The 26,712-nt window shown below is 41.6% G+C and overlaps 1 protein-coding gene across 3 annotated transcripts; it reads right to left on the bottom strand.

Annotated features, from left to right (window-relative positions):
* Positions 1–12,231: 12,231 nt before the first annotated feature.
* On the bottom strand, positions 12,232–26,135 carry LOC149286618 (uncharacterized protein KIAA1143 homolog). Of its 3 annotated transcripts, none has more exons than XM_089493852.1 (3): positions 26,028–26,135; positions 13,183–13,354; positions 12,232–12,440 (listed from the first exon to the last, which is right to left on the bottom strand). In XM_089493852.1, exons 1-3 carry the CDS (start codon positions 26,133–26,135, stop codon positions 12,232–12,234), a joined length of 489 nt encoding a protein of 162 aa, XP_089349978.1. The 3 variants fall into 3 exon arrangements, with proteins under 3 accessions (XP_089349978.1, XP_089349979.1, XP_089349980.1); XM_089493853.1 differs by having other exon boundaries at positions 13,183–13,327; XM_089493854.1 differs by having other exon boundaries at positions 13,192–13,327.
* Between the last annotated feature and the right edge of the window lie 577 nt (positions 26,136–26,712).

The following is a 26,712-nucleotide window of genomic DNA, read 5'->3' as shown; positions in this document are numbered from 1 at the left end:
TGAAATATTTTCCTAAAACCAAGTTTTAGGAAACAAATGATGCATTACACAGATTAAGATTATTTCTGATTTGCACTATGCAAGGAATGCCATTTGCCAGGTAGATATTATTGTTTTTTAAACTACTTGAATTATTCTTCATTTTACTGGAAATCTTCCTGCCTTAATGCATATTCTTATAATTGCTTTTGCATATTATTAAGCAGCCCAAATTGACACTGTGAAATTGTTTTATATGTAGTATGTGTTACAGTACAACTATTTATGGATCAAATGAGTGAACCAAATTACATAAACATACAGAGCTTTATTATAATTAAACCAGAGAAGAGTATGCTATAGGTCTATTTTCTTCTGAGGTAGGGTACTGTGTTCAAACAGGAGACCTGGCCTTCTAGGGTAAAATGCGAAATGGCAAAATATGTCTCTGCCACTCAAATCTCTGTTTTGCAGTTGTCTAAATGCACAACCATGTACCCACAAACAGGGCAGTTATTAGTGGAATACAACCAGTAATGGTGTAACAGGCCCAGCTAAGCTCTCTCATGGACCCATATTTGGTTGGGACAAATGTGTAAGGCAGGACGATGGGAGGAGCATGTGCAACAAAAGCATATGGTGCTTATGGGAGGATCATAAGGCGGGGAAATGAGTGGAACATGGGCATCACTGGGATGGACATGCTGAGGGCCAAATGGGAGCAGTAGGGGGCCCAGGTTTTAAGTCTGTACTGGGACCCAAGATTTCAAGCTTTTTGGTTGATTGTGTGCTGTCTGCCCTGGATACTACTCTAAACAAAACAGCCATATAAAGTACAATAGCCACTTAAATTGGTGGGAATTAGGAGAACCTTACATCAGCGTTATCTTGATTTTGAATTGATTGCCCCCTCCATAATAAAATGTTGCATTAGTCATAACGCAGGGGCAGAACAGTAGGAGGTGCAGCCGGTTTAAAACCAGGGCCCCACAACCCCCCAAGGGGTCCATTGAGGGAGATCATAGTATTTACCTTTACTGGCCCTACTTGCAAGGGCCACAACCCCCCAGGCCAGACATACCGCTAAGCCGGGCCGCTGGCTTACTGAGTGCTGGGATATGATTGGATATTACTGTATGTGGAAGTTTGTTAATGTGTTTATGTGTGTTTAAGTATGTTAGTGTGTGTGTGTGGAAGTATGTTAGTGTGTATGTGTGGAAGTATGTTAGTGTGTGTGTTTGGAAGGTGTTAGTATAACGGATGGGAAATTAATTTCAAGAGAATTTTAAAACTGAGTTCAAACCAGTGGAGTTGGGAAAATCTCCTATTCAGCTGTTGTTCCAACTCTTTGCTTGCTGAATAGGAGACATGGGCGCCAGCCAACTCTTCGTGTTCGTCTTCGTGGTGAAAAAAAATCTTCGTATTCCACGAATATTTGCCCAAACTGAACACAGGAACGTTCGTGTATTATTCGTGTAAATTCTTTGTGTTCGTTTTTTTTTTCTTAGTTTTTAGCAGTTTTTTGTAGAAGGGTTAATACGGGGTTAATGCGGTGCGCACTACGCAGCAGCTTTGGCACCAGGATTTGGTCCCCAGCAGGTGCCTCCTCTGCCATCAACCAATGACGTGCACCTGCACTTCATTGGTTGATGGCAGATGAACCTGCTGCTGGCGACCAATAGAGTCCACCAGTGGTCTCTCGCTTCAAGAGTTAAACCAAATGGTTGATGCTAGAGGAGGCCCCTGCAGGCGACCAATAGAGTCGCTTGCACGGCCCTTTAACTCCTGACAGCTCTCGTTAACCCCTGCTATGCTGCGTAGATAAGGTAGGCTAGATGGGGAAGGGACCAGGGAGATTAGTAAGTGAAGAAGAAGATGAACACAAAGATTCTTTATGTTGTGTGTCTTCATCTTCGTATAGGTTTTGCCGCCGCCATGTTCGTTTCTTCGGGATTCGGGCTGAACAACGACAACGTACCCTTCGTGTTCGTTTTCATGTTCGCCCGAATACGAATGCACATGTCTACTGAATAGGCCCTAGAATACTTTATGTTTCAAGTTTATATTGCACTACAGTCCTAAGCTCACTAGTTCCATCACTTCCATAAAGCTATATAAGTCAATCTGTTCTATAGTAGTATAGTAGTATATTGTAATATATAGTAGTATATTGATTGAAAACTCAAGTATGATTACAAAATTGTAGTAAGGAAGACAAATAGTAAAATAGGTTTTGTTCCCTAATGAAGAATTCCTTTAAGAATCATTGTTAATTTCATTTTTCAATTATTTATCCATTCCAAAGATCACTACAGCAGAGCCTGAGATAAAATCTAAAAATGAACTGCCTGAATTTTCAGTCAACAAGAAAGCAGCACAGATGTTTTAGATGACATTTAATAACATAAACTTAAAAGAGATTTCAGAATGACTAAATATTTGTTGATAAAAATGGACTCAAGATTTTTTTTATACACATAAAAGATGTAAATGTTTATTAGATGATAAACAAAAAATACTTAAACTTCCAATGCAGAGGGAGTTATTCTGCTGATTACTTTAATTAATAATATTGGAAGAAAATGTCATAAATCAAAATTGATTATAATAATCAATTTTCAGTCTGACAGATACATAAAGGTTTTGTACAGGCATATAGAGAATAAACGCAGTGGGCTTACAGGACGAATGTCAAAGTTATATACAGTACAGATAAAACAATACTTAAGTAATGTAAGCTTTGTATTTTCTATGACATTTGTGAATCATTATTTAATTGATAAATTATCAATTTACATTCAATGAGTATGAATGTATTATGTCATATAAGTTGTGCCAAGTTGCCTTCTTATAGATTCTGTGGAAAAAACTCAAACGTGCCCTTTGTAGTATTGACTTCCACCAGAAGACTCCAGCTGGGCAATGGGGCCATCATGGTGGTTTCAAATCATTAAATAGCTAGAATTTCACCCACTATTCCAGTGATGTTGGTAGTCGAGATTCTATATTCCCATTCAAGAATAACAGACTTGAATCTTGTCATGTATGTATACATCATGTGGAAGCTAGGATCTTGGCAATAAGGCACAGCAGTAACCAATGGAGTAAAGTGCAAATAAAAGCTAGATGACAACTGGTATACTTACTTATGTGGGAGAGTGAATATTACAACTGAGTTCTGCGGTGCATTATAAAGTGACAAATGCTATGACTATCTCCTGTACACAGGAATGAGCAAAAGACCAACATCATTGAGTTGAAATGTTCAACTCTCCTCTAAACTCTTATTTAAGGTTTCAGATTGTATTTATAGGAAGGTGTGAGCTTGTGAGGCAAAAAAAGGAAGAAGAAATAAATAAGAGGCATGTAAAGAGAAGAAACTGGGGAGAAAATAAAAATAAAATGCTTATAAGAGCTAGGCCCTTTAATACTATATGATTACAGAGGGCTTTCTGTAACATCATGCCATCAAGTCTTAGGAAGCATTTACAACCTGGCAAAACCTGGAGTCATTGTTGCTAAGGGAGGTTATTAAAAAGTCTGGGCAAGGGTTCCATTATCATAGTAGTAAATTTGGTCATCTGACATACCAAATGTAGTAATTACAATTAATATAGGTGTTATTAGCAGGATGGAACCATAGCTTAAAGTATTTACCAACGTCAAAAGAAAAATATAAACCCAACATTAGTGTTTAAATCTCTTTATGGTACACATTCCATTTTGTATTGTTACCACTTTGTACGGTAATACAGACATTTCTCATGTCTTGATATTCAAGATCTGCTGTCATGTGGTGTTCCCACTCTAAAGTATTGTGTGTTTCTCCACAAAAGGACTTTATTTGGGTTATCTTGTAGCCACCAACTGAATTCTTAGATACAAAAGATATTTTCAGATGTTGTTAGGGCTAATTTATTGGTAGTGTATCCTTCTCACTCATGAAAGCTCCTTGATCTTATGATTCTATAATCTTATCTCCATCAAAAATGTATCAAGGGAATCATGTCAAATTGGTTTACAAAATATGTTAGGTTACATTGTTGTGATTTAATTCAATAAAAATGTGATAATACCTAAATGTGTACATGCTGAAGGCAGGTCTATCACTTCCTAAATCCTACATGTAACAATTGTATCCACTTCAGTTTAATGACCACAGAACATATGTTTGCTTTCTTCTACCTATGTTTATGTACATATATCCAAAATAATTTACATTGCAGAGGAGGTTTCATGTTAATATGTGGAAACTGTCAGAGGGCCATTTTGTATTTGCTGTTTGCTTTTAAAGCATTGCTTTGAGGTATGTGGGCATGGCCCAATACTTAAAAGGTAAATTGTGTTGCTATTACATACCGTACTTTGTAAGATCAAGAACAGAAGATGCTATTAACAAAGTATATTTGAAAAAATAGCTTTTTGTAACAACCAAAGATGTTTCTTTAAATCTGATGTAAGTAACTAGCACCTATGTGCATGTTTAAGTCTTGTTTGAAACCATTTACCTCTTCTACATTCTTGAAACTGTAACATTTAACAGAGGCCTCCAGGAGAATAATGAGTAACAATAAAAGATCTAATTAGTACCTGTTCCCGATGTCTCTCTGTCTACAATTGCGAGCATTACTTCAGTTATAAAAGAAATAAAGGTTATCATAAATTAAATGTTCATACCTTTACCCATCCTACTCTGCAGACAGTACTTCACTTTAGGTAAAGTCAACAGAAAGCAAAAAGTCACAGTATATAGTGGGTGATGGAAAAAGAGATTGCTCCTATATGACGCACTGGACACTGGTGCAACAGTTATTATGAGATTGGTCTTGGGTTTTAGTTCTATAAAACACTGCTCTGCTGTACCAGTTTTGTTATATTTATATAACGATATACCAGGTTGAGAACTTCCTTTTAGGGAAATCCTAAAGTTAGACCATCAGGGTCTTCCTCTACAGTCAAACAGAATGTATGTGATCTATAGTACTTATTAACTTATTAGCATAACTGGGAACTCCCCATGTTAGACTACCTAGAGCTCTCCCTATTCTGGGAGAGTGGGTTTGTGAAGGTGCAGGGCTAGCAGTGGCATGGCAATGGCAAGCCCTGGACACAAAAAATAACATTAAAACAAGCAGAAAGTAATTGGAATTGTACCCATTAAAGGTGGACCTCCACCATAGTTTATATTACTTGTTTCATTTTAAAAACAGATGTTACAAAATGTGGTCTTTTTATGCATAAAAGTGTGTAATTTGTTTCCAAATTGTTTGACAACAGCCTATTAGATTAAGTTTTTTTTTTAATCTAAGCCACATCTACTAGACAAACACAAACACTTATCGTACTGCCTTGGGGTAAACAATAGTATGTATAATTTTTAATCACCCAGTGTTTACCCTCTGATTAAATCTATGGGGGGAAAAGGAACATCACTAGCATCACCATATATAATCAGTTTAATGTGGCCATAGAAACAGAATTTTACAGCAGATAAGAACCACCCAGCCCATCTAGTCTCTCCATTATTCCTGATGTAAAGACTCCAACGTTAATCAGTCCTTTGTAGGCAAAGAGTAAGAGTAAAGTTGGGTGGGGAGTAGACATGGCACGCCCCGGGGAAGTGGAAAGTGACACAGAGACCCAGGGAAGCATGGCTTCACCTGGAGACTCTGGGTAAAACCTGGAACGCTGTTGAAATCTCTGATATCATTGTAAAATAATAGATATGTACATAACAGTGAGTATCATTATAGTGAAGGGAAAATAAGGACACATTTTACTGTTTCAAAGGAAACATAAAAAATTAGCATACACACATAATTACACCAAATATTCTACACATTTAAATTATAAAGCTGTTTTTTAATATATTCATTTATTTTATTTAGAAAGCTTATAGATTAGTATTATGCTGACACACCAAATGGAACCAGTTAATTGAACAGTTGAATAAATAATTTCTACCACCTGCTTAACCATATAACCAAAATGCCAGCATATAGGTCAAATAACATAGACTAAAGGATTTTTGTGTGTATCTGTATGCGTATGTTTATACGAGAGGGTACTTAACCATTAAACTTTCTGTTTTTTTCCTGATTAAAACCAGAAAGAGTTAAGAAAAATTGTGCATTGCTCCCCTTTCAGAGCTTTGTGCATTTCAAATTAAATAAACCCCAAGCAGCAGGTGCTGGTATAGATATGTAGAAGAAAAAAAAATGCACCATGCAACTCTCAGCTTTAAAAACCTAATGAAAACCACGCCGAATTTCTAGAAATCTCTTTCTAGTCGAGCCCCCTGCTGAGATAAAAGGTCAGAAAAGGGAATGAGGGAATAGGAGGAGGCTGAGAGGAACAGAAAGGTATTTTACAGACGAGATAAATGCACTAAGAGACAGTGTCCATGCAGATAGTCCACGGTGATTGTTTTCTTTGAATGCCAGATGTTAGCATGTTTCATAAAAGAAAACAAGAGAGAAATCATTTAAAAAAAAACAAATACAATGTTGGTTTAAGCAGTTTCTATGCTATGCAACATTTAAAATTTTAAGAAATATGAGGATACATTTCTGTTGGTCCCATACTGCCATCTCCTGGAAAAATTGAAAATAAAAAGCTTTCCATACCTTTGGTCCTCTATGTGTTCCCATGCACATTTTGTGGAAAACAGTTCATGAAAAATAGAAGATTTTGACGGCAGATAAGATTTAGCCCATCTAGTCTGCCCATGTATAGTATTTTACATCCTCAGTTTCTTTGTGAAACTAAGCTGCGAATGACCTTAGTGAAGGTTATAATTTCCAAATGCTCAAAATTACCAGTGAATTGAAAGGCCTAGGTTATATATATATATATATATATATATATACAGAAGGTATAAGGGCATAAATCCATGACCATCGTTGGAGCTACAGGATGTAATTATTTTAGACTCCAGTTGTATACTGCAACATATACCATGCTATCTATAAGGGATCTGTCACCATCACAGTTTTCTGTTTTTTGAACAACATATTTTTTGAGCAACATATTATATTTTTTTTGTTTTACTAATTTAGCTCAGTGACAGTGATATATATTTATCTATTGTGAAAGGTGACAAAACTAGTATAACAATTAAATTAGGGAAATAACTTAGCTAAAGGGAAGAAAATGCTCATCAGAACAGGAAGTTGTGATGGCTGCTCCCAGTGTTATATGTGGCAAGTTACAGAGTAAAACTAATATTTAATTCCATATTTTATTCTTTATGTACCATGGGTTTACAATACATGTGGGTTTATGTGGTATACTGAATTACAAAATTATGAAACAAGCAAGTGTTCAGAGGGCTATTCGTGTCATGTATACTGAAAGCTTTCTTTGACAAATGATGACAAACCTATGGGGTAATTGGTGTCTGTCACAACACTTCATATTTTTTGGACATAATAATGGTAACTGACCTGAATTTGTCAGGAAAACTAACTAGCTGCAACAAGGAAAAGCAGTTAAGGATTGGGGAACAACATTTGGCCTCTTCCAATGGCCTCTTATTATGCACACTACTAGTGTTAAGTTCCTTTGGTACCTTACTAGTAAATTCTTATTAAAAAACACAAAAAATAACATTAACACAAGCAGAAAGTAATTGGAATTGTACCCATTAAAGGTGGACCTCCACCATAGTTTATATTACTTGTTTCATTTTAAAAACAGATGTTACAAAATGTGGTCTTTTTATGCATAAAAGTGTGTAATTTGTTTCCAAATTGTTTGACAACAGCCTATTAGATTAAGTTTTTGGTTTTTTTTAATCTAAACCACATCTACTAGACAAACACAAACACGTATCGTACTGCCTTGGGGTAAAAAATAGTATGTATCATTTTTAATCACCCAGTGTTTACCCTCTGATTAAATCTATGGGGGGAAAAGGAACATCACTAGCATTACCATATATAATCAGTTTAATGTGGCCATAGAAACAGAATTATACAGCAGATAAGAACCACCCAGCCCATCTAGTCTCTCCATTATTCCTGATGTAAAGACTCCAACCTTAATCAGTCCTTTGTCTACACTTAGATTGAGGAAAGCTGTATGTCTGCCCCATGGATTTTTAAATTTGCTTACTATTTTAACCTCTGCCACTTCTGCTAAGATGATGTTTTACTTATTTACCACCCTCCCAGAAAAAAATAAAGCTTCCTTACATTACCTCTAAGCCACTCACTTTCTAATTTTAGATGATGACCTCTTGTTCTACTATTTCTCCTCTGAAGAAATAATGTTTGAATATGAAATGCAATCAAAACTACCTACAATGGCACGCTCCTGGTTTGCAGATCGAGAAAATTTACTGTAACAATGCTGTTTTTGTGTATGCTATGTTTGGCTGTCATTCACCTGCTTATTCACTGGACTTAGGCTGGTAAATATATTTATAAGTAAGTACGAGATAGAGGCGGAAAGAAATATTTTTCAGTGCTACGGATGACAGCCTTCTAACTACCTAGAGCCCCAATGTACTTTGTGGAAACACACTGCCATACTTTACTTTTATAGACTTTATTATAAAATAAGATGCATTAGCAAACATTTAAGAGAATAATATCTTGTGAATTCACAATAGATTAAAACAACAGCATTGAAGAAAAAACTGCACGTCGCCTATTAAATGGGAATGCTGGCTGTTGCCAGCATGTAAAGGGATGTAATGGTTCTAGCCACAGACCATCTCCCCGCTGGTTCTTTATCGATCATATGGTATTATTTGAAGAACGTTCCAATTACTGAGCTGCTAAACTGTGGAATATAGAAATAAGCTCAGCGTGGATGGAAACGTAAAGACGAGGGAGCAAGAGTAAGCTATCAACAAGAAAAAAGAGCTCAAGATGAGGAACAGCAGGGGAAGGGGCTTTATAATTGCTGTAGGAAAATAGACAGCATAGATTAGGCTGCTTATTGATAATTTGAAATTAAGTTTTGCAGAAGGGAGGGTGTAAATAGAGAAAAATTGCTGTCCATGAAACACAAGATATAAAACCGCCTATTATGCTTCTTCAGCATGCCTCGTCAGGGATAAAAGATATTTTCAAAACCAAAAATACAGAGGTTCTTAAATATATCAGAACTAAAAGGGCTGAAACAACATCTTGCAGAACATAATGTATTAATGGAAACTACATACAGCTTGTGCATTTTGTTTGTCATTTTGGTGATATTTGTTTTAAAAGTATACTCCATGGAATTTGTTGCTACCATTTAAAATACCCACGGTTGTCTACTTTCAAAAACACATGGTTTGATGGGGGTAAATGGAACCAGCCGGCTTCAAAGATGTCCATAATAAGACATGGGGGCAGGATGACTACATGTCAAAATTCCAAGGAAATGTGGTTTAATTGGAAACATTTAAATGTCTTGGGATTGACTAGTCAAAGCCCAGACATCAATCCAATTAAGAATGTGTGGTATTACTTAAAGATTGTTGTACACTAGTGGAGCCCATCCAACTTGAAGGAGCTGGAGCAATTTTGCCTTAAAGAATGGGCAAAAATCCTGGTGGCTAGGTGTGCCAAGCTTATAGAGATCCCCAAAAGACTAGCAGCTGTATTTGCTGTAAAAGGTTTGGGTTTTTTGTCTTATTTCACAATAAAAAAATATTTTACATCTTCAAAGTGTTGTGTAAATCAAATGATACAAACCCCCAACAAATCCATTTTAATTCCAGGTTGTAATGCAACAAAATAGGAAAAATGGCAAGAGGGTGAATACTTTCACAATGCACTGTAGGTATATATACAAAGAAAGCTCTAACTGTCCTTTTTAAAACATTATATAGCTTTTATGGGTGTGTTAAAATTTAAAGAGGAAGATCATCAAAAATTGAAAAAATGCTCTGGTCATTGAACCAGGAAAATCCTTGGTTCTTAATGGGTTAATACACTTTGATGAAACTAGGGAAAATATCAACTACAGGCATACCCCACTTTAACATACACAGTGGGGTCCAGTATGTATGCAAAACAAACATCTGCCTATGGCAGCTTCAGGACTGAAAGTTTATTTGGTCTCCACATGAGTTTGGAGACCAGCCCCAACCCTCCCCTGCTGCCCGATCAGCCCATTAAGAGCGATTGTGCAGTGTTAACCCCTTAAATGCCACGATTATGTGTGAGACAACCACGGGATTGTAGGGGTTAATATGTTTCCCCACAAGCTTGTGGGGACTAAATATCAGTCAATTTTGTACTCCTAAGGAGCATCAGCACTGAAAGAGTTTAAAAAAAAAAAAAAAAAAAAAAAAAAAAAGCAGCACCGACCTGGAAGTCAAGAGTGCTTCCAGGTCAATTGTTGTGAGTTCAGGGTCTGCTGCAGTTCACACTGCTGCAGAACCAATCAAAAGTGGACCGATGATGAGAACAGATCACTCCTAGCCAATATAAGGGGTCTGATCATCATGACAGCCCCTGGATGACCCTGCCAGGGGAAAAGAGAGGGGTCATCTAAGGTAATAAAAAAATAATTAAAAAATGTAATACATCATTATTACCTGATCATGATGGCTTAAACTTGTCAAAAATACAATATATAGGTAACCTAATAAAATGCTATGTGACCGTGACCACTGATTAATGACCGTTTTGGTCACTGATCATTGATCCATCTCACTTCAATAGCCAGGGACCTATTCTTATAATTATCCCTAACACCAACACGATACAGTACTGTAACCTTTCATCTAAATGTAATGATAACTATCAATCACCAGGATCCAAGTGTTACCCCTAATGTTATCAGCTAACCCATATTTTCACTAAACTGAAAAGTAAGGGGGTGACTTTGAGGGGTTAAATTGAAATAATGGACCTCTACAGTGTCTCAAATGCGACATGGACCCAGCAAACTGATCTGTCAAAATTCCATGTTTGAAAACCGCAATGATACAAATCACAAGTTGTTTCAGTAATTTAATGTACCAAGGGAAATGTACTGAAATACTGTATTTGGCTAGAAATTGTTTGTTAAAAACGAATTGAGAGGTTGGCGCTAAAATGGTTAAATAAAAGTGTTAAAATGCCCCAAGTAAAATACTTTGGGATGTCAACTTTCAAAAAATATATACTTTCGTTCAGTAGTTTTTCTTTTTCTGGTCGCTATTGGGACCCAACTCCCAGCATACCACATTTTAAAAAAATCTTGTTTAGAAACAGCGATGTGCATCATTCATTTTAACCCCTTCAGTACCGGGACGTACCTGGTACTTCCTGGTTAACAGTCACCGGTAGACCGGGACGTACCAGGTACGTCTCCTCCAAAAAACGCCCCCACATCACCACAATCGCGGTGATCGTGGGGGCGCTGCTGCTGCTGTCTGCCCAGGAGTCCTGTCGGCGCTTTATAATCTGTCGGCGCTTTATAAATAAAGTATAATAATAATAATAAATGATGGTTATATATATATATATATATATATATATAATTATTAATTCAAAAGAAAGCCCTGCGCGGGCAATCACAGTTGAATAAAGACATAGCAAAACTGCTCTCATCATTAAGCCGGTCCTGAAGGGGTTAATGATATTTAAATTGTCGTATTTACTTTGACTGTACTCTATTGTAACAGTGCTCTGGAATCTGCTGGCGCTTTATTAATGTAACAAAATGAGTAGATCCCAAGAACCTGAAAGGTCCGTGCACAGAAAGACATGACAGAAGTAGAGAACAGTAGCAAGAGAATGCATGACGGGAAGAAAATAATTGGGACATTTTGGGAAAAGCTATTGTAATGCTCTAACTGAATTAAAAGTCTTAAGTCCAATCACACAGTTTTATTTACTAGGCAATTGCACACATTCTAATTCGTGCTCAAGTGAACTTAGTCCTCTTATCCCAAAATTCTACACACATGCACCTTGCAAATAAACTATACTATTCAAGAGGACCTATTGTCATCATTCTTGAAACAAAAATGAGCAAGAAGGACTTACATTTACATTTTATTAGCAATCTGTTCCCAGTCTACAAAAATAGACTTGTCTTTAAAAAATACAAAAAGAAAAGCCACTTTAAAAAAAAAAAAAAAAACACACGCACACACAATCCCTACAGGAATATTTTACAGAAGTGGAAACACTACTTTGTGCCATCATGGGTAAAACACAACAAAATAAAACCATTCATGGAAAATATAAGCCAGTCATTTACTTTAACATTTACAGCCTGTTTATCAGCTTGGAAACACCAACAGTCATGTTTGAATAAATGCTAATTTTCATCATCTTCATCGTCAAACGAAAGTAAACTACTATTTCGCACTTGTTTCTGGCTTGATTTGCTACTTGGTGACTCCTGAATTTCTTCTTGTTTTTTCTTCTTTGTGGAACTTGCACTAATGCCCGAGAACTTGTCACCAGAGATGCGTTTTTCAGGCTTCTTAAACATGATCCTTCCGTCTGCAGGGGCCGATTCCTCACCTACATAAGGAATAAAAATAAACACCACCGTGTGCTTGAATTTATTGATTGCAGATTGCCTGTTCAGCTCAATAAATATCAAATGAGTCCAATAAGAGTATCTGCTAATGTTCTTATCATATAACACAACTTTTCAATGGTCATTTTGCACTTCCCAGGCTTTGCTGCCATCTAATGGAGAAAAAAAGGCTATAGAAATTCCAATATGAGGTCCAAAGAAGTTATGCATCCATGGAAACTGCTGCACAGTTTGAAAAGTAGCCTTATCACCATCGCAACAAATGGAAACCTCCTGTGGACCATTCCATCTGCTGCTATGTTGATTAGAATATACCTCAAATTCAGCACCATTGTATATATAACGCCGTACACGTTCCTTCTCTAAGACTTCACATAAAGGCTGGATACAAGATCAGCTTAGTGTAAGAGAGACTTTAAACATCTTCTTATAAACGACATTTTTTTTTTTTTTTTAACAGATACTAGATTCATTTTATTGTACACAAGGTATTTTATTATTAAACATTCTCTACAGAGTCCATTATAATGTAGTCAGCATTAGGACATTACTCAAAGCGATGGAAAGTCTTCTTAGTATCTTCAATGCAAAATGTCTACATGCTTTTCAAATTTGCAACTATATTTGCAAAATATTTTCCAATAAGGAAGAGCGTGTGGTTTTATCAATTATATTATATATTATCAATTATATATATATCGGAATAAGCCTTTGTGTACAAACCTTTAGAACTTTCTTTAACTTGCTGTTTAATTTTCATCACTTCCTCTTCTGAAAGGTCACCTTTCTTAAGCACTACCACCTGGGGCAGCTCATCTTCCTTATCACTGCCATCACCGTCATCTGCAAACACAGGAAGTTCCTGACGCTGTGAAAAAAAAACGGGGGAAATACTCTGATATATTCCTACAGTAGGTAATATAGCCAATACAAATGCACAGGACCTTTGGAAATTTATGAATCCACGAACAGTTTGAACAGACAGCGACGACCCAATTATTTCTAAGTTTCAAGGGTTATAATACGAGATTTAAAAGGTTTGGGATGTTTCAAATGTCTTTGTTTGGAAATTAAATACAGTTATAAAAAAATTGCAAAAACTGGGATAAAAAAAATAATGTTTAACCCCTTAAGGACCAGGCTGTGTTTTACCTTTTGTACCATTGGGACCGAGGCTGTTTTAACACTTTTGCGGTGTTCGTGTTTAGATGTAATTTTCTCTTCACTCATTTAGTGAACCCACACAAATTCTATGTTGTTTTTTTCAGGACAAGAAGGGCTTTCTTTAGATACCATTGTTTTAATCATATTATCTAATTTCCCATAAAAAAAATAATAAAATATGATGAAAAATGTAAAAAAACAACACATTTTCTGACTTTTACCGCAAAAATCTTTTACTCATCCAAAAAAGCTAATGAAAAAACCTACTAAATATATTCTACTATTTGTCCTGAGTTTAGAAATACCCAAGGTTTTTATGGTTTTTTTTGCTTTTTTCTGCACGTTATGGAGCATTAAGTACAAGTAGCGTTTTGCTATTTCAAAACCATTTTTTCCAAATCTGGTAATTCTTCCCCCATGTGCCATTTCGGGTATCTTTGAAGCCGGCCAATGCAATTTACCCCATCAAATCATATATTTTTGAAAACTAGACACCCCAAGGTATTTCAAATGCTAGAATTTTAACTCTTTCCATGCACTAATTCTACCACCAGTCTTTGTCAAACTGTGGTAGTATTTTTTTGGTAAATTTTTTTTTACACAAATTGTACTTTGGGTATACATTTATAGCTCCAGGTATACGTCACTATCAAACAACACCCTAATATGTGTTCAACAACATCTCTCGAGTACAGTGATATCACCCATGCATGGGTTTGACTGCTGTTTTGGGTTAAAAGGCCACATTTGGGAAGTTCGCTTTTTTTTCCCTATTTTGCTCAGTCTGTGCCTATGCCCTATCTTTGAGCCTGGCCACTACAATTTACCTCATAAAACCATATATTTTTGAAAACTAGACACCCCAAGGTACTTAAAATGGTAGTATTTAACCCTTTCCATGCATCAGATTCTACCACCAGCCTTCGCCACACTTTGTGGTAGTATTTTTTTTTTCCACACAAATTGTACTTTGGGTATAAATTTATAGCTCCAGGTATACGTCACTATCAAACAACACCTTAATATGTGTTCAGGAACCGAGTTCAGTCATACCCCACATGTATGGGTTTGTCTGGTGTTTGGGGTTAGAATGCCACATTTTGGAAGTGCGCTTCCCCCCCCCCCATTTCGGTCAGTCTGTGCCTATGCCCTATCTTTGAGCCCGGCCACTCCAATTTACCCCATCAAACCATTAATTTTTTTAAATTAGACACCCCTTGGGTATCTGAAATGCTTTTATTTAAATTTTTCCATGTCAGGATTTTTGGGAAGATACAGCGCTAATTTTAGCACTTGCTCATAATAATAAACTTTATTTTTTTATTATAATTTTACTCTTCTTGGACTTTTTTTTTTACATTTTGCTGAAACTGGATAGTTCCTCTAAAGCATAATAATTTTTAAATGTTACCATGTTTTTTTTTAAGCTTTTTCTTTTTTAAATATTTTACTAATCACAGTGATTAGAAAGCTGGGCTCCATTGACTTGTATGGTTGAATGCAGTACCTGTATTCAACCTGCAAGTGGAGCCAGAGTTGTCTAGAGGGTCTGGAGACCCTCTAGCAAACTTTTTCAACTTAATTTTTTTTTCCCGGGCCGCCGCCATCTTGCGGATGGCGAAGACTGCGTGCAGCTGCGGGTGTGACCGCTCTCCGGAGCGGTCACAGCCCGCCCTGGGGTAAGTATTTGGTGTCACTGGATGCCTCCTGATCGAGGGATTCCAGCGACACCATTGAAGTTTAGGAGGCGATCGTTGATCGCCTCCTAAACGCTTTTAAAATGGGCGTCCGCCGCCATACAATGTATGGCGGATGTTGACGCCACGGGGAGGGGCCAGACATGGCCCATCATGCCGATCTAGGTGTTGCTGAATGCCTCGACATCGAGGCATTACAGCAACACCGTTTAAGCCAAGAAAGTGATCGTTGATCACTTTCTAAGCTTGTTTAAGTCTCATGATGTGTCAGGCACGTCATAGGTCGTTAAGTGACCGTTTTGCATGACGTGCCTGACCCAGCAATGGACGTTAAGGGGTTAAGCAAAGCGGTACTAGCTATGCACTTGCATTTTACTACATAACCATTTTCCAATAATGTCCATGTTTTGCCAACATTTCATTTTATTTTTTTTGGAAAATAGTTTAACAAACAGGCTGTTTTAAATGTCTGAGGTTTTTACAGCTTTATATAACGTATTAATACGTGCACATTAACCCCTTCGTGACAGACGGTTTTTCAAATTTTGTACCATTCATGACAATGGCTGTTAACCGATCATATCTTATTTGAAAAATCTTTATACTCATCTACAAAAGCTAATGAAAAAAACTTGCTATGTAGATTTTAGTCCTCATAGAGGAGCGTTTTGCTATTTTATAAGGGCGTGAAAGGACCCCCATACAGTCTACACTTTTTTTTTTTTCTTTCTTATTTTCTGTACTTTGGGGGGAAGATACATTTTTTAATGTATATTTTGAGCAGGAGGGGCACAAGGTTTTTTTATTTGTGATTTTATTCATGGAACTGGATGGTTCTGCTTATGAAGTTGTGGTGACATTGTTGGAATAATTAAATTTTCATATATTCTTTAGCTATTTATTTTATTGACAAGCAGACTGGAACCATGTCCTGCAGTCCAATGAGACCAAGATAAACTGGAATTTGATTCAGATGGTGTCAAGTGTGCATGGCGGCAACCAGGTGAGGAGTACAAAGACAAGTGTGTCTTGCCTACAGTCAAACATGATGGTGGGAATGTCATGGTCTGGGCCTGCATGAGGGAGCTACAGTTCATTGAGGGAACCAAGACAAACATGTACTGTGACATACTGAAGCAGAGCACAGACTGGGCCGCAGGGCAGTATTCCAACATGATAACGACCCCAAACACCCCCCAAGATGACAACTGCCTTGCTTTGACTTGTCGCCAGGTAAAGGTGATGGACTGGCCAAGCATGTCTCCAGACCTAAACTCTATTGAGCATCTGTGGGGCATCCTCAAACGGAAGGTGGGGAGGCGCAAGGTCTCTAACATCCACCAGCTCCGTGATATCGTCCTGGAGGAGGGGGAAGAGGACTCCAGTGGCAACCTGTGAAACTCTGGTGAACTCCATGCTCAAGAGGGTTAAGGCAGTGCTGGAAAAAAATGGTGGCCATCCATGGGACGTAAAATTTCCAACCCATCTCAAATGGTTAACATCTTTGCAGACTTCTACACTCAGCTTTACAACCTCCGCAACTCACACCCTTCTCCTCACCCTTCTTCTTCCAACATCCCTCTATCCCCTCACACATAGCTGAGGACATCGACGCCCCTATAGAACTCCGCGAAATAGAGAAGGCCATCACTCAATTTAAAAATAATTCTGCCCCGGGACCGGATGGGTTTACGTCCTCCTACTATAGTATCTACCTTTCTACCTTAGGTCCCTTCATGCTAACCCTCTTTCGCTCTTACATGACCTCAGGACTGATTCCCTTGGAAAACCTTCGTGCTCATGTTATTACTATACCCAAGCCAGGCAAACCCACTGACAGCTGCTCTAACTATAGGCCCATATCTCTTCTTAATAATGACATTAAAATATATGCCAAGATCCTCGCCAATAGACTGGCTCCTCTACTCCCATTCCTATTGCACGCCGACCAGGTGGGTTTTGTCAGAGGACGTCAATCCTCGGACAACACGCGCAAATTCATTAACGTGATCTGGGCTGCTAATCTCCGCAAAATTCCCACTCTCCTTATATAATTTGACGCAGAAAAAGCCTTCGATAGGCTCCATTGGCAATTCCTCCAAGCAACCCTCCTTAAATTTGGCCTCCCCCCCTCATTTACCCAAGCCATATTAGCTCTCTACTCCTTACCTTCGGCTTGCATCTCCATGCTAGGTTTTCACTCCCGTCCTTTCCCTATAACTAATGGCACCCAGCAAGGCTGCCCCTTATCCCCTCTCCTATACGCCCTCGCACTTGAACCACTAGCGGAAAGTATTCGACAGGACCCTCTCATCTCAGGCTTCCCAATGACTCCCGACTCCCCGTGTACCCTGGGCCTTTTTGCAGACGATGTCTTACCGTCTATTACCTCCCCCTTGACATCTCTTCCTGCCTTACTGCTACAATTTGAAAAGTATGCATCATTTTCATACCACAAACGTAACATTTCAAAAACTCAAGCCCTTTGCCTCAACATGGACACTATTCTCTATCCTTTTGATTGGAGGGAATCCTCCTTAACATACTTAGGTATTCACCTGACTACACACATACGATCCCTCTATGCTTACAACTTAATTTCTATGTGGCGACAAGTCAAAAGGGACATCTCACGTTGGAAGGGCTTTGAATTGTCTTGGCTGGGGCGCATTAATGCACTGAAAATGACTGCCCTACCCAAACTCCTATATGTCCTACGCACAGTCCCTATCCCTCCCCCTCCCTCTTTACTACATTCTATACAGTCCTTCTTCATTGACTTCACAAAACAGAAGGGTAAATCCCGTGTTGCCAATTCCACTAGGTTCTCTCCCAGACTTTGTGGGGGATTGGGGGTCCCACATATTAAGTCATATCATGAGGCTTGCATTCTCTCTCAAACCCTTATGTTCCATGCCTCCTCTAACATACCGGCCTATATTTACAGATACGTCATGCCCTATCTTCTATTTTTTTTTTTTACAAGTCTCAGTTTATTGAAAAAGAGAGTAAAAACAGTACAACACAGACACCAGTTATAAAAAAGATGTAAGGCACAATAAACCAAATAGTGGTGTGGGCCACGTGACAAGTAATAACACAACCATCAGGCACAGTAGTAAGAACACCGTAATGAGAGGGCAAATCAGACACATAGCAAAAACCCATACATGTAAAATCCTCTCAAATGACAGTCGGCTTGTGTAACAGAGAAAACCATAATCAGGAGAGCCGATGATCTAGCGACCCGGATTAAACCGAGACAGGCTAAGGAACATAAAACGAGGTAACAAATAAAAGGACGTGAGAAAAACATGACGCCAAAGGTAAGTAGAGCTGGAGAACGAACATAGGTACAGCGAAAGACAAATCCATGTAACCACAACAGAGTTCTGTAAGAACTGGCTATTCATGAGCCTGAAGCCTGGGGTAAGATCCTCTGGAAGGCAGGAGATCCGAGGAAGGTCTGCCAGGGCAGCCACTTCAAATGGTTGGCACAGCCAGAGCCCCTAGAGGACATCACCAGATCCTCCATTTGACAGAGGAAGTTAACGTATGACAGCCAAGCAGAGATCGGAGGAGCGAGGGGTTGTTTCCAGAACCTAGGGACAGTGGCTCTGGCGGCATTAAGGAGGTGAATGACCAGAGAGCGTTTATAGGATCCCAGACTCGACTGCGTGACGTTAAGGAGGGCTCCCCCAGAAGTAAGACAAAAAACGGGATCTACAACCTCCCTGAGTACCGCTTCCACAATATCCCAGAAGGGCCGTATCAGAGGGCAAGCCCACCAAATGTGGAGATAGGAGCCAACGCCCGCGTCGCATCTCCAACATTGCGGAGAAACCTGAGGAAGGAAGTGGTGAAGCTCCGCCGGGACCTTGTACCACCTAGTAAGTAGTTTATAGGACGTTTCCTGCAGTTTAGAAGAGGTTGCCCCCTTATGGGTGAGAAGGATTACTTTGGACCAATCCTCATCAGCCAGGGAGAGACCCAGGTCCCTCTCCCACAGTCCGAGGAAATATGGCTTAGCCTGAGACCGGTGCGAAACATATAAAGTATACATGGTGGATAAAAGGTGGGCATGACGGGTCCTGTCCGAACAAATAATTTCAAAAGGGGTATGCGGACGAGCCGAGTCAAAGGCAGGGGAAAGAGCCGACAGGAAATGTTTTAGTTGATGATAGAAAAAAATTAAGCTAAAAGGCACCGGAGTAGTCTGGGACAGGGAGGAGAGCGGCCGGAGCGCACCATCCGAAAAAAAGATGGTGAAGCCGAAGAACCCGCACATCGTCAGGCAACAAGTGGCGAATGACACCAGCACCCAAACCAGGGGGGAAGGCCGGATTGGAGGACATCGGGTACAGATGACTGGGGGATCCCAGCCAACCCAACCGCGAAAGATGTGTGCGAAGCACCCGCAACGTGGGAAGCAGAGTCGGACGACTAGGAATCGCAGGGCGGCAATGAATGTCCGCCAGCCAGGGTACAGCCGAAATATCCACCACGAAGGAGGATTCCTCGATTTGGACCCACTGCTTAGGGGCGCGGGCCGCCCACTCCACCACCCGACGTGCATGGGAAGCGATCCAATACCCCTCGACATCTGGGAGGCCCAAGCCACCTCGCTCCCTAGGACGGGTCAGGTAGGAGAAGCCGAGTCTGGGGGAACGATCAGACCACACAAACTTAGTAAACACTCTACGCCACGCCCTCAGATACGACCTAGGGAGATATACCGGGAGGGACTGAACCAGATATAAAAACCTCGGGAGGATGTTCATCTTCAGTACCCCCACCCGACCGAACCACGAAATATGCGGAAAAGACCATCGCCTTAGGTCATCTATGACCGAAGACAACAGTGGGTCAAAGTTGACCTTAACCAGGGCGGACAGGTCGGCGGGCACACGAACCCCAAGGTAGGTCAAATATTCGTCCACCCAGCGAAAGGGGAATAACGATTGAATAGATGCCTTCAGGGACGGGGGAATGTGGGAGCCCAGAATCTCAGACTTTTGGATGTTTATTTTGTACTGAGAAACCGTTTGAAACTGCCGGAGCTCGGCCGTAACGTGCGAAAGGGACGACAACGGGTCAGAGAGCAAGCAAAGCATATCGTCCGCGTAAATCGAAAGCTTATACTCGACCCCCGACACCCTAAGGCCAGTGATATCGGGGTTCGAGCGGAGAGCGTTAGCGAGGGGTTCCAACATTAAAATAAACAATAAGGGGGACAGAGGGCAACCCTGTCTCGTACCATTAGCCAACGAGAAGCGCTCTGACAAAATTCCATTGACCTTCACACAGGCCGAGGGCACGGCGTAGAGTGCCCGCACCTGCTGTAGGAAGCGGGAGCCAAGCCCCAGTCTCTCCAGGACGCGGAACAGAAAGGCCCACGAGACCCTATCAAAGGCCTTCTCCGCGTCAAAGGAAACTAACAGGAAGGGAATCTGCCAATGTTGCGCCTGCGCCAGCAGGTCCAGAACCTTAATCGTGTTATCCCTAGCTTCCCTCCCCGGGACAAACCCCACCTGATCGCCATGAACCAGGGCAGGGATAAGTGGTGAGAGCCTGAGAGCCAAAACCTTCGCAAACACCTTAAGATCAGTATTGATCAATGAGATAGGGCGATAGCTGCTGCACAACTCCGCGTCCTTGCCAGGTTTCGGTATTACCGTAATATGCGCTACATTAGAGAGGGGGTCCAGGGAGCCGCCCGTAGCGAGCGAATTAAAAAGGGTGACCATATGTGGACCTAGTACTGAGAAAAACTTTCTATAATATACGGGGGTCAACCCATCTGGGCCCGGGCTTTTACCCTGAGGGGAGGATTTAATAGCTCGCTCAACCTCCTCCAAAGTGATCGGGGAATTTAAAACCTCTCTATCCGCGCTCGGAATACGTTTATGTAGATGCTTGGACAAATAACCATCCATGAGCGATGAAATACGAGAATCAGGGGAGCGACCCTGAGAGATGTTATAAAGCTCCCGATAAAAGGACGCGAAGCAGGCGGCTATGTCCTTAGTGGTGTGATGCAGAGTGCCCCCAGCGTCCCTAATCTTGGGGATAAAGGAAGCAGCTCTTTTAGCGCGCAGCGCACGGGCCAACAACTTCCCAGGCTTATCACCCAGTTCATAGAAATGTTTGCGGAGAAGGAGATAATTTCTCCGCAATTTAGAATCCAAAAGGGTCGCAAGCCGGGACCGAAGCGCCTGAAGCTGTTCCAAGACTGCAGCGGACAACGAGATTTTATGCTGCAGCTCAAGTTCCGCTATGCGACACGACAAAGAGGATAGCTCAGCCTGATTAAGTTTCTTACGGTGCGAGCCCAACTTAATAAGGTGTCCCCGAATAACAGCTTTATGGGCCTCCCAGACCGTCGAGAAAGGGGAATCGGGAAGGCAATTTTCCTCAAAGTAGTGTTGCAGATGTGATGTGAGGTCCGCAATACCCTCAGGGGCATCTAGCAAGTTTTCATTGAGACGCCAGCACCAAACCCGTGGGGGGAGCAGAGGCAGGCACAGGGTGAGGTGGACAGGGGCGTGATCGCTGAGAGTCTGAGACCCGATATCAGCGGATCGGAGGTAGGAGAGATGATGATGGGAAAGGAAGAGAGAATCAATGCGGGAATACCGATTATGAGGGGGGGGAAAGAAGGTGTAGTCCAAGGTAGAGGGGTGGAGGACCCGCCACGCGTCAACTAGCTGATTGAGGAGAAGCATACGCTTAACCCGCTTAATTTTCACAAACGGTATGTGGGAAGTCCCTGCAGAGCAATCGAGCCTGGGATCCAAGACCATGTTAAGGTCTCCACCATAAACAGTAATGCCCTCCTGAAACTCCGCCAATCTAGAAAGAAATTTCACCAGAAAGGGAACTTGATCCCTATTTGGAGCGTAAACCGTAGCCAACGAAATTTTGTGAGCCCCCAAATAACCCTTAACCATTAAACCTCTACCCTCCTCATCCCTCCAGACATCAATAAGGTGGAACGGGAGGACCTTATGCAGCAAGATAGCGACGCCCTTGGTCTTGGAGTGGGGGGAACTAGAAAAAAACGCAGTTTGGAAGTATCTGTCCCGGAGTGTGAGCTCTCTAGTGCGAAGATAATGGGTTTCTTGCAAGAAGGCAATTTTGGTACGAAAGGAATGTAAAACATGAAGCACTTTAGATCTCTGCTGTGGCTTGTTTAATCCCCTCACATTGAGGGAAGTGCATTTAACAAAAGTGTCAGACATATGAACCCAGCATCAGAGATATAAACAGCGGTAAGTAAGGCATAAACACGTCCAGTAAGGCAAATAAACATAAAACAAACAGTAAACAAAAAGAACAAAAAAGGGCAAACAGGTGCCCAATGAAGTCACAACGAATCGTGAGCCAAGTGACCATGCGAGAGGTCAAAAACCCTAGGACCCTGTCCCAAAGGGCAAGGCGGGTAGGCTCTTGTGGGGGAGAATGTGTAGTATGTAGTGTAAGTGTGGAAAAGCAGGCGAAGTGGAGAAGAATGTGTAAGGAGGTGCAGGAGAACCCTCTCCATATGTAAAAATGTAAAAAAAGAAAAAGGAAACACCACGACAAAAAACTGAAAGGCAGTGAGGCATGAGAGTGTGTATACCAGAGCCACGGCCAAAGGAACAAACCTCAGACGAGGGGGCAGGTGGGAGGCCCCCGAATAGCTGCAGAGAAAAGAGTAAGGGGAAAGCGGAAAGAGAAGGGGGCTAGGGCATGAAGAGGAGAGAACCCCGAAGACCGTAATGTGTGAATATAAACATGAGATAACCGAAAGGGGCACATTGAAACCAGAAAAGGTGCAAACCATAAAATACAAGTTGCGAAGTGGAGGCAACTGCCCGCATATGTAGTCAACACACAGGAATCGAGTATCATGTAGGAGACCGCTGAAGCATAACCGCAGGACAAAACTACGACGACGTAAACACAAAAGAAAAGCAAACCAAAGGTAAAAAAACAATAAAAACGGCGACTGCGAACAAAACAAAAACGAAATGTCAATGTCCCGGCAAGTGACATATAAAGTCTCTCCGTAGAGGTAAGTCAGGTAAGTGTACCCCATGACCATCATACCTGGTGACCAAACAGAGAGGACCAGAGTAAGGAGCATGATGTGGACACCAGAATCCAAGTCCGCGAAGATGGACGGGCCGAGGCACAAAGGTGAGTAGGGACGAAAGTCAGCCACAACCGAAGCCGTACAGCCAGGGGCCAGTCAGGTGCAGCGTGATGCGAAGAGCAGGGTCCAGAAGGCAACCCGTCGAACGCGGAGAGGGAATTCAGGCGTCCGGAACCTTTTGTCTCTTGGTGCGACGAGGCCTAGGAGACCAATCCTTCGTGGAGTCTCGAAGCGGAGCGAGGGCCGGAAAGGAAACTTCCCAGTCAGGGATAGTGAGATGCGGAAGGCCAAGGTCTCGCAGAAATTGAGGAACGTCGGACGCCTGGCGAATGACGAAAGTATCCCCATCCCGACGAGCGATCAACGCAAAGGGGAAGCCCCATTGGTACGGTATAGATGCATCACGGAGAGCAATGGTAAGGGGTTTCAAAATGCGCCGAGTCTGCAGGGTAGACGGGGAGAGATCTGGGAAGATAGAGATGGAGTTACCCTCCCAGATAAGGCTCAGACGCTGCCTACAGGCCCTCAAGATGTTCTCTTTCAAAGGGTAGTCCTGCAGTCGGCAGATGACATCTCGCGGTGGAGCGTTAGCATCCCCTCTGGATCTCAGTGCCCTGTGCGCCCTATCAAAGAGAATTTGCGTGTCGACGGGCCTCTGCAAGGCGTCATTAAATATCGCTTGAAGTGTAGAAGGAATGTCCGACTGGGGGACGGATTCCGGGATCCCTCTCACCCGCAGGTTGTTGCGACGTCCACGATTGTCGAGGTCCTCGACCTTGCGTGCCAGGAGCCGCAATGCGGTAGTCTGGTCGGACATCTGCGAGGAAAGGGAATCCACTGTGGCAGCAGTCTGTAAGTTGTCGTGCTCGACGGCAGCCACTCGGTCACCCAGCTGATGAACATCTGCCTTGATATCGGCCAGCGCGTCGCGGATACTCTGCGTGGCTTGCTCGATTAAAGGCACCATTTCTGCCCTCGTGGGCAAAAGGCGCAGCGCATCTTGTAGCGGGAGTTGCTCGGGAAGTGGCGGGTCCGCACCGTGATCCTCGGCCCCATCATCATGAGAGCTGGTGGCAGACGGCGCCATCTTGGCAAAGGAGTCCCGAGAGTCGTGGTCCTGGGCAGCGTGAAAAAACGCCCGCACTGAAGTGGCAGCATGTTTGTCTTTGCTCCCCTGAGACCTCGGGGTCCCAGGGACCTTGTTATGTTTGCCCATGGTGCAAAAAGTCGTGGTAGAGGCGTAAAAAACGGAGAGGGTCCTGCAGAGCTCCAGGTTTATGCGGCCATCTTGTTAGGCTGCTAGCCACGCCCCCGCCCTATCTTCTATTACCTCCCCCGTGGCTCCATCCCCATATGAATTACACCCTATTCTCTCCTTATTTCGTTCCGCACCGGAGATTAAAGGAGCAATCTCCCGTTGGTATCTTTTGTTGGTCTCCAAATTTTATGTACACAAATTGCCCCACATGCACGCCTGGGAGAGGGAACTGAACCAAACATTTCCGTCCGATTCCTGGTTTGAGTCGGAAGCTATGATGAAAGGGGTATCCCATTGCTTGAACCACTTAGAATTGCAGAAAAAAATAAGCTGCCCCTGGTATTTGACTCCGTCCCACATGGTCAAGGGCTACCCTAAATTCTGTTGGAGAGGCTGTGGTCAGGAGGGCTCCATGCTCCATATGTGGTGGACTTGCCAACTTCTAGCCCCGCTTTGGCAGCAAATATTCTCTACCATTCGCTCTATGCTCCACTTCCACCTGGATCCCTTACCTGAATTTGGATCTGAATAAAAACCGTTATTTACAAAAAAAAAAATAAAAAAAAAATGGTGGCCACACAAAATAGACACTTTGGGCCCAATTTGGACATTTCCACTTAGGGGTGTATTCACTGTTGTTGCCAAGGTTTAGACATTAATGGCTTTGTGTTGAGTTATTTGGAGGAGACAGCAAATTGACACTGTTATACAGGCTGTACACTAGAGGACTGCATTGGGAGGTGGGTCCCGCGGGACCCGCCAAAAAACTTGCGGCCGGTCTTGCTGGGGGTGCGGGCGGGAGCGGGCGGTCAGGCACTGTACCTGCGGGTCCCGGTAATCCCGCGCAGTCCCGCAAGGCTGTCTTCTCGCTGCTCCATAACAGTGTCTCCTATCTTGCTCCGCCCAGGAACAAAGCGGCGTCACGTGATGTGACGTCACTTCCTGCGACTCCGCCTTGTTCCTGGGCGGAGCAAGAGAAGAGACGCTGTGAGGGAACAACTTGCGGGACTGCGCGGGAAATCAGGTAAGGAGGCGGGCGTGATTGGCCACAAATGTGCCAGGAGCGGAACACCCACATGGGCTCTACTGTACACTCACTACTTTACATTGTTGCAGTGTCACGTCTTCAGTGTTATCACATGAAAAGATATAATAAAAAGGTGAGGAGTGTACTCACTTTTGTGAGATACTGTGTGTGTAATATATAATATATATGTATATATATATAAACTGCCATTTCAATCAAACACATAATAAACCATCCCATTAAATTTCAAATAAAGTCCCACAACTCCAGAAGACAGAAAGATACCTTTGTGTCCACCGTTGGACCTTCTTTGTATCCAACATCTTTTTTGAACTTGGCCAGAAAGGTAGGTTCTGCTGGCTTCACATAGGATACCTGATTCCGTTTACTCATTGCTGCAAGTATGGCAAAGAAGTGTTAGAATATTAGTAATGAAGAATAAAGGGGGGGGGGTAGCCTACCGATAACTATGGTAGCAAATTAATGGAAAAGTCTTGATATTAAACATTTTGAGTAAATAATTTCATTAAAAGCACAAATCCACGTTCTATAACCACCACCCTACAATACGCAGTAAACATATACCTGTCAAATCATAGATGTATTTATGGCATGCATATATAATGAAAACATCCTTCAGAGATAACCTTTGCTAATACTCCGCTTGGCACTGTGGATAAATGAAATGTGCAAGGAAACATGATCCTTATTTATTTCCATGGCAACGTGCAAATCACAATAAATAGGAGCAGCGCAGATTTACAGAATAAGTAGCTCGATCAAGTAATCATACATTTTAGACCGTTAGTTCATTTAAGCAGTGTCCTGTCACCTTTTTGTTTTGTCAAACCCAAACTACATGTTACATAGTATATCCGGTTTGCCCATTGTACAGCGCCACAGACTATGATGACACTATAAAATCAATATATAACTGAGTGAATAAACGGGGTATTCTAACTAAGCGGTT

The sequence above is a fragment of the Sceloporus occidentalis genome, unplaced genomic scaffold (assembly GCF_023333645.1).
Source record: "Sceloporus occidentalis isolate IW3139 unplaced genomic scaffold, rSceOcc1.0.p SCAF_67, whole genome shotgun sequence".
Lineage (NCBI taxonomy): Eukaryota > Metazoa > Chordata > Lepidosauria > Squamata > Phrynosomatidae > Sceloporus > Sceloporus occidentalis.
Note: the sequence above shows the minus strand (reverse complement) of the source record. Positions and strands in the feature narration are given on the sequence as shown.

Bases quoted from the DNA above. Each gene is read 5' to 3' on its own strand.
- LOC149286618 (XM_089493852.1), bottom strand. From the start codon at position 26,135: ATGAGTAAACGGAATCAGGTATCCTATGTGAAGCCAGCAGAACCTACC. The intron at 13,355-26,027 runs GTATCTTTCTGT...GGAATATATCAG, and splicing joins GTCCAACGGTGGACACAAAG to AGTATTTCCCCCGTTTTTTT. The intron at 12,441-13,182 runs GTTTGTACACAA...TTCCTTATGTAG, and splicing joins AGTTAAAGAAAGTTCTAAAG to GTGAGGAATCGGCCCCTGCA.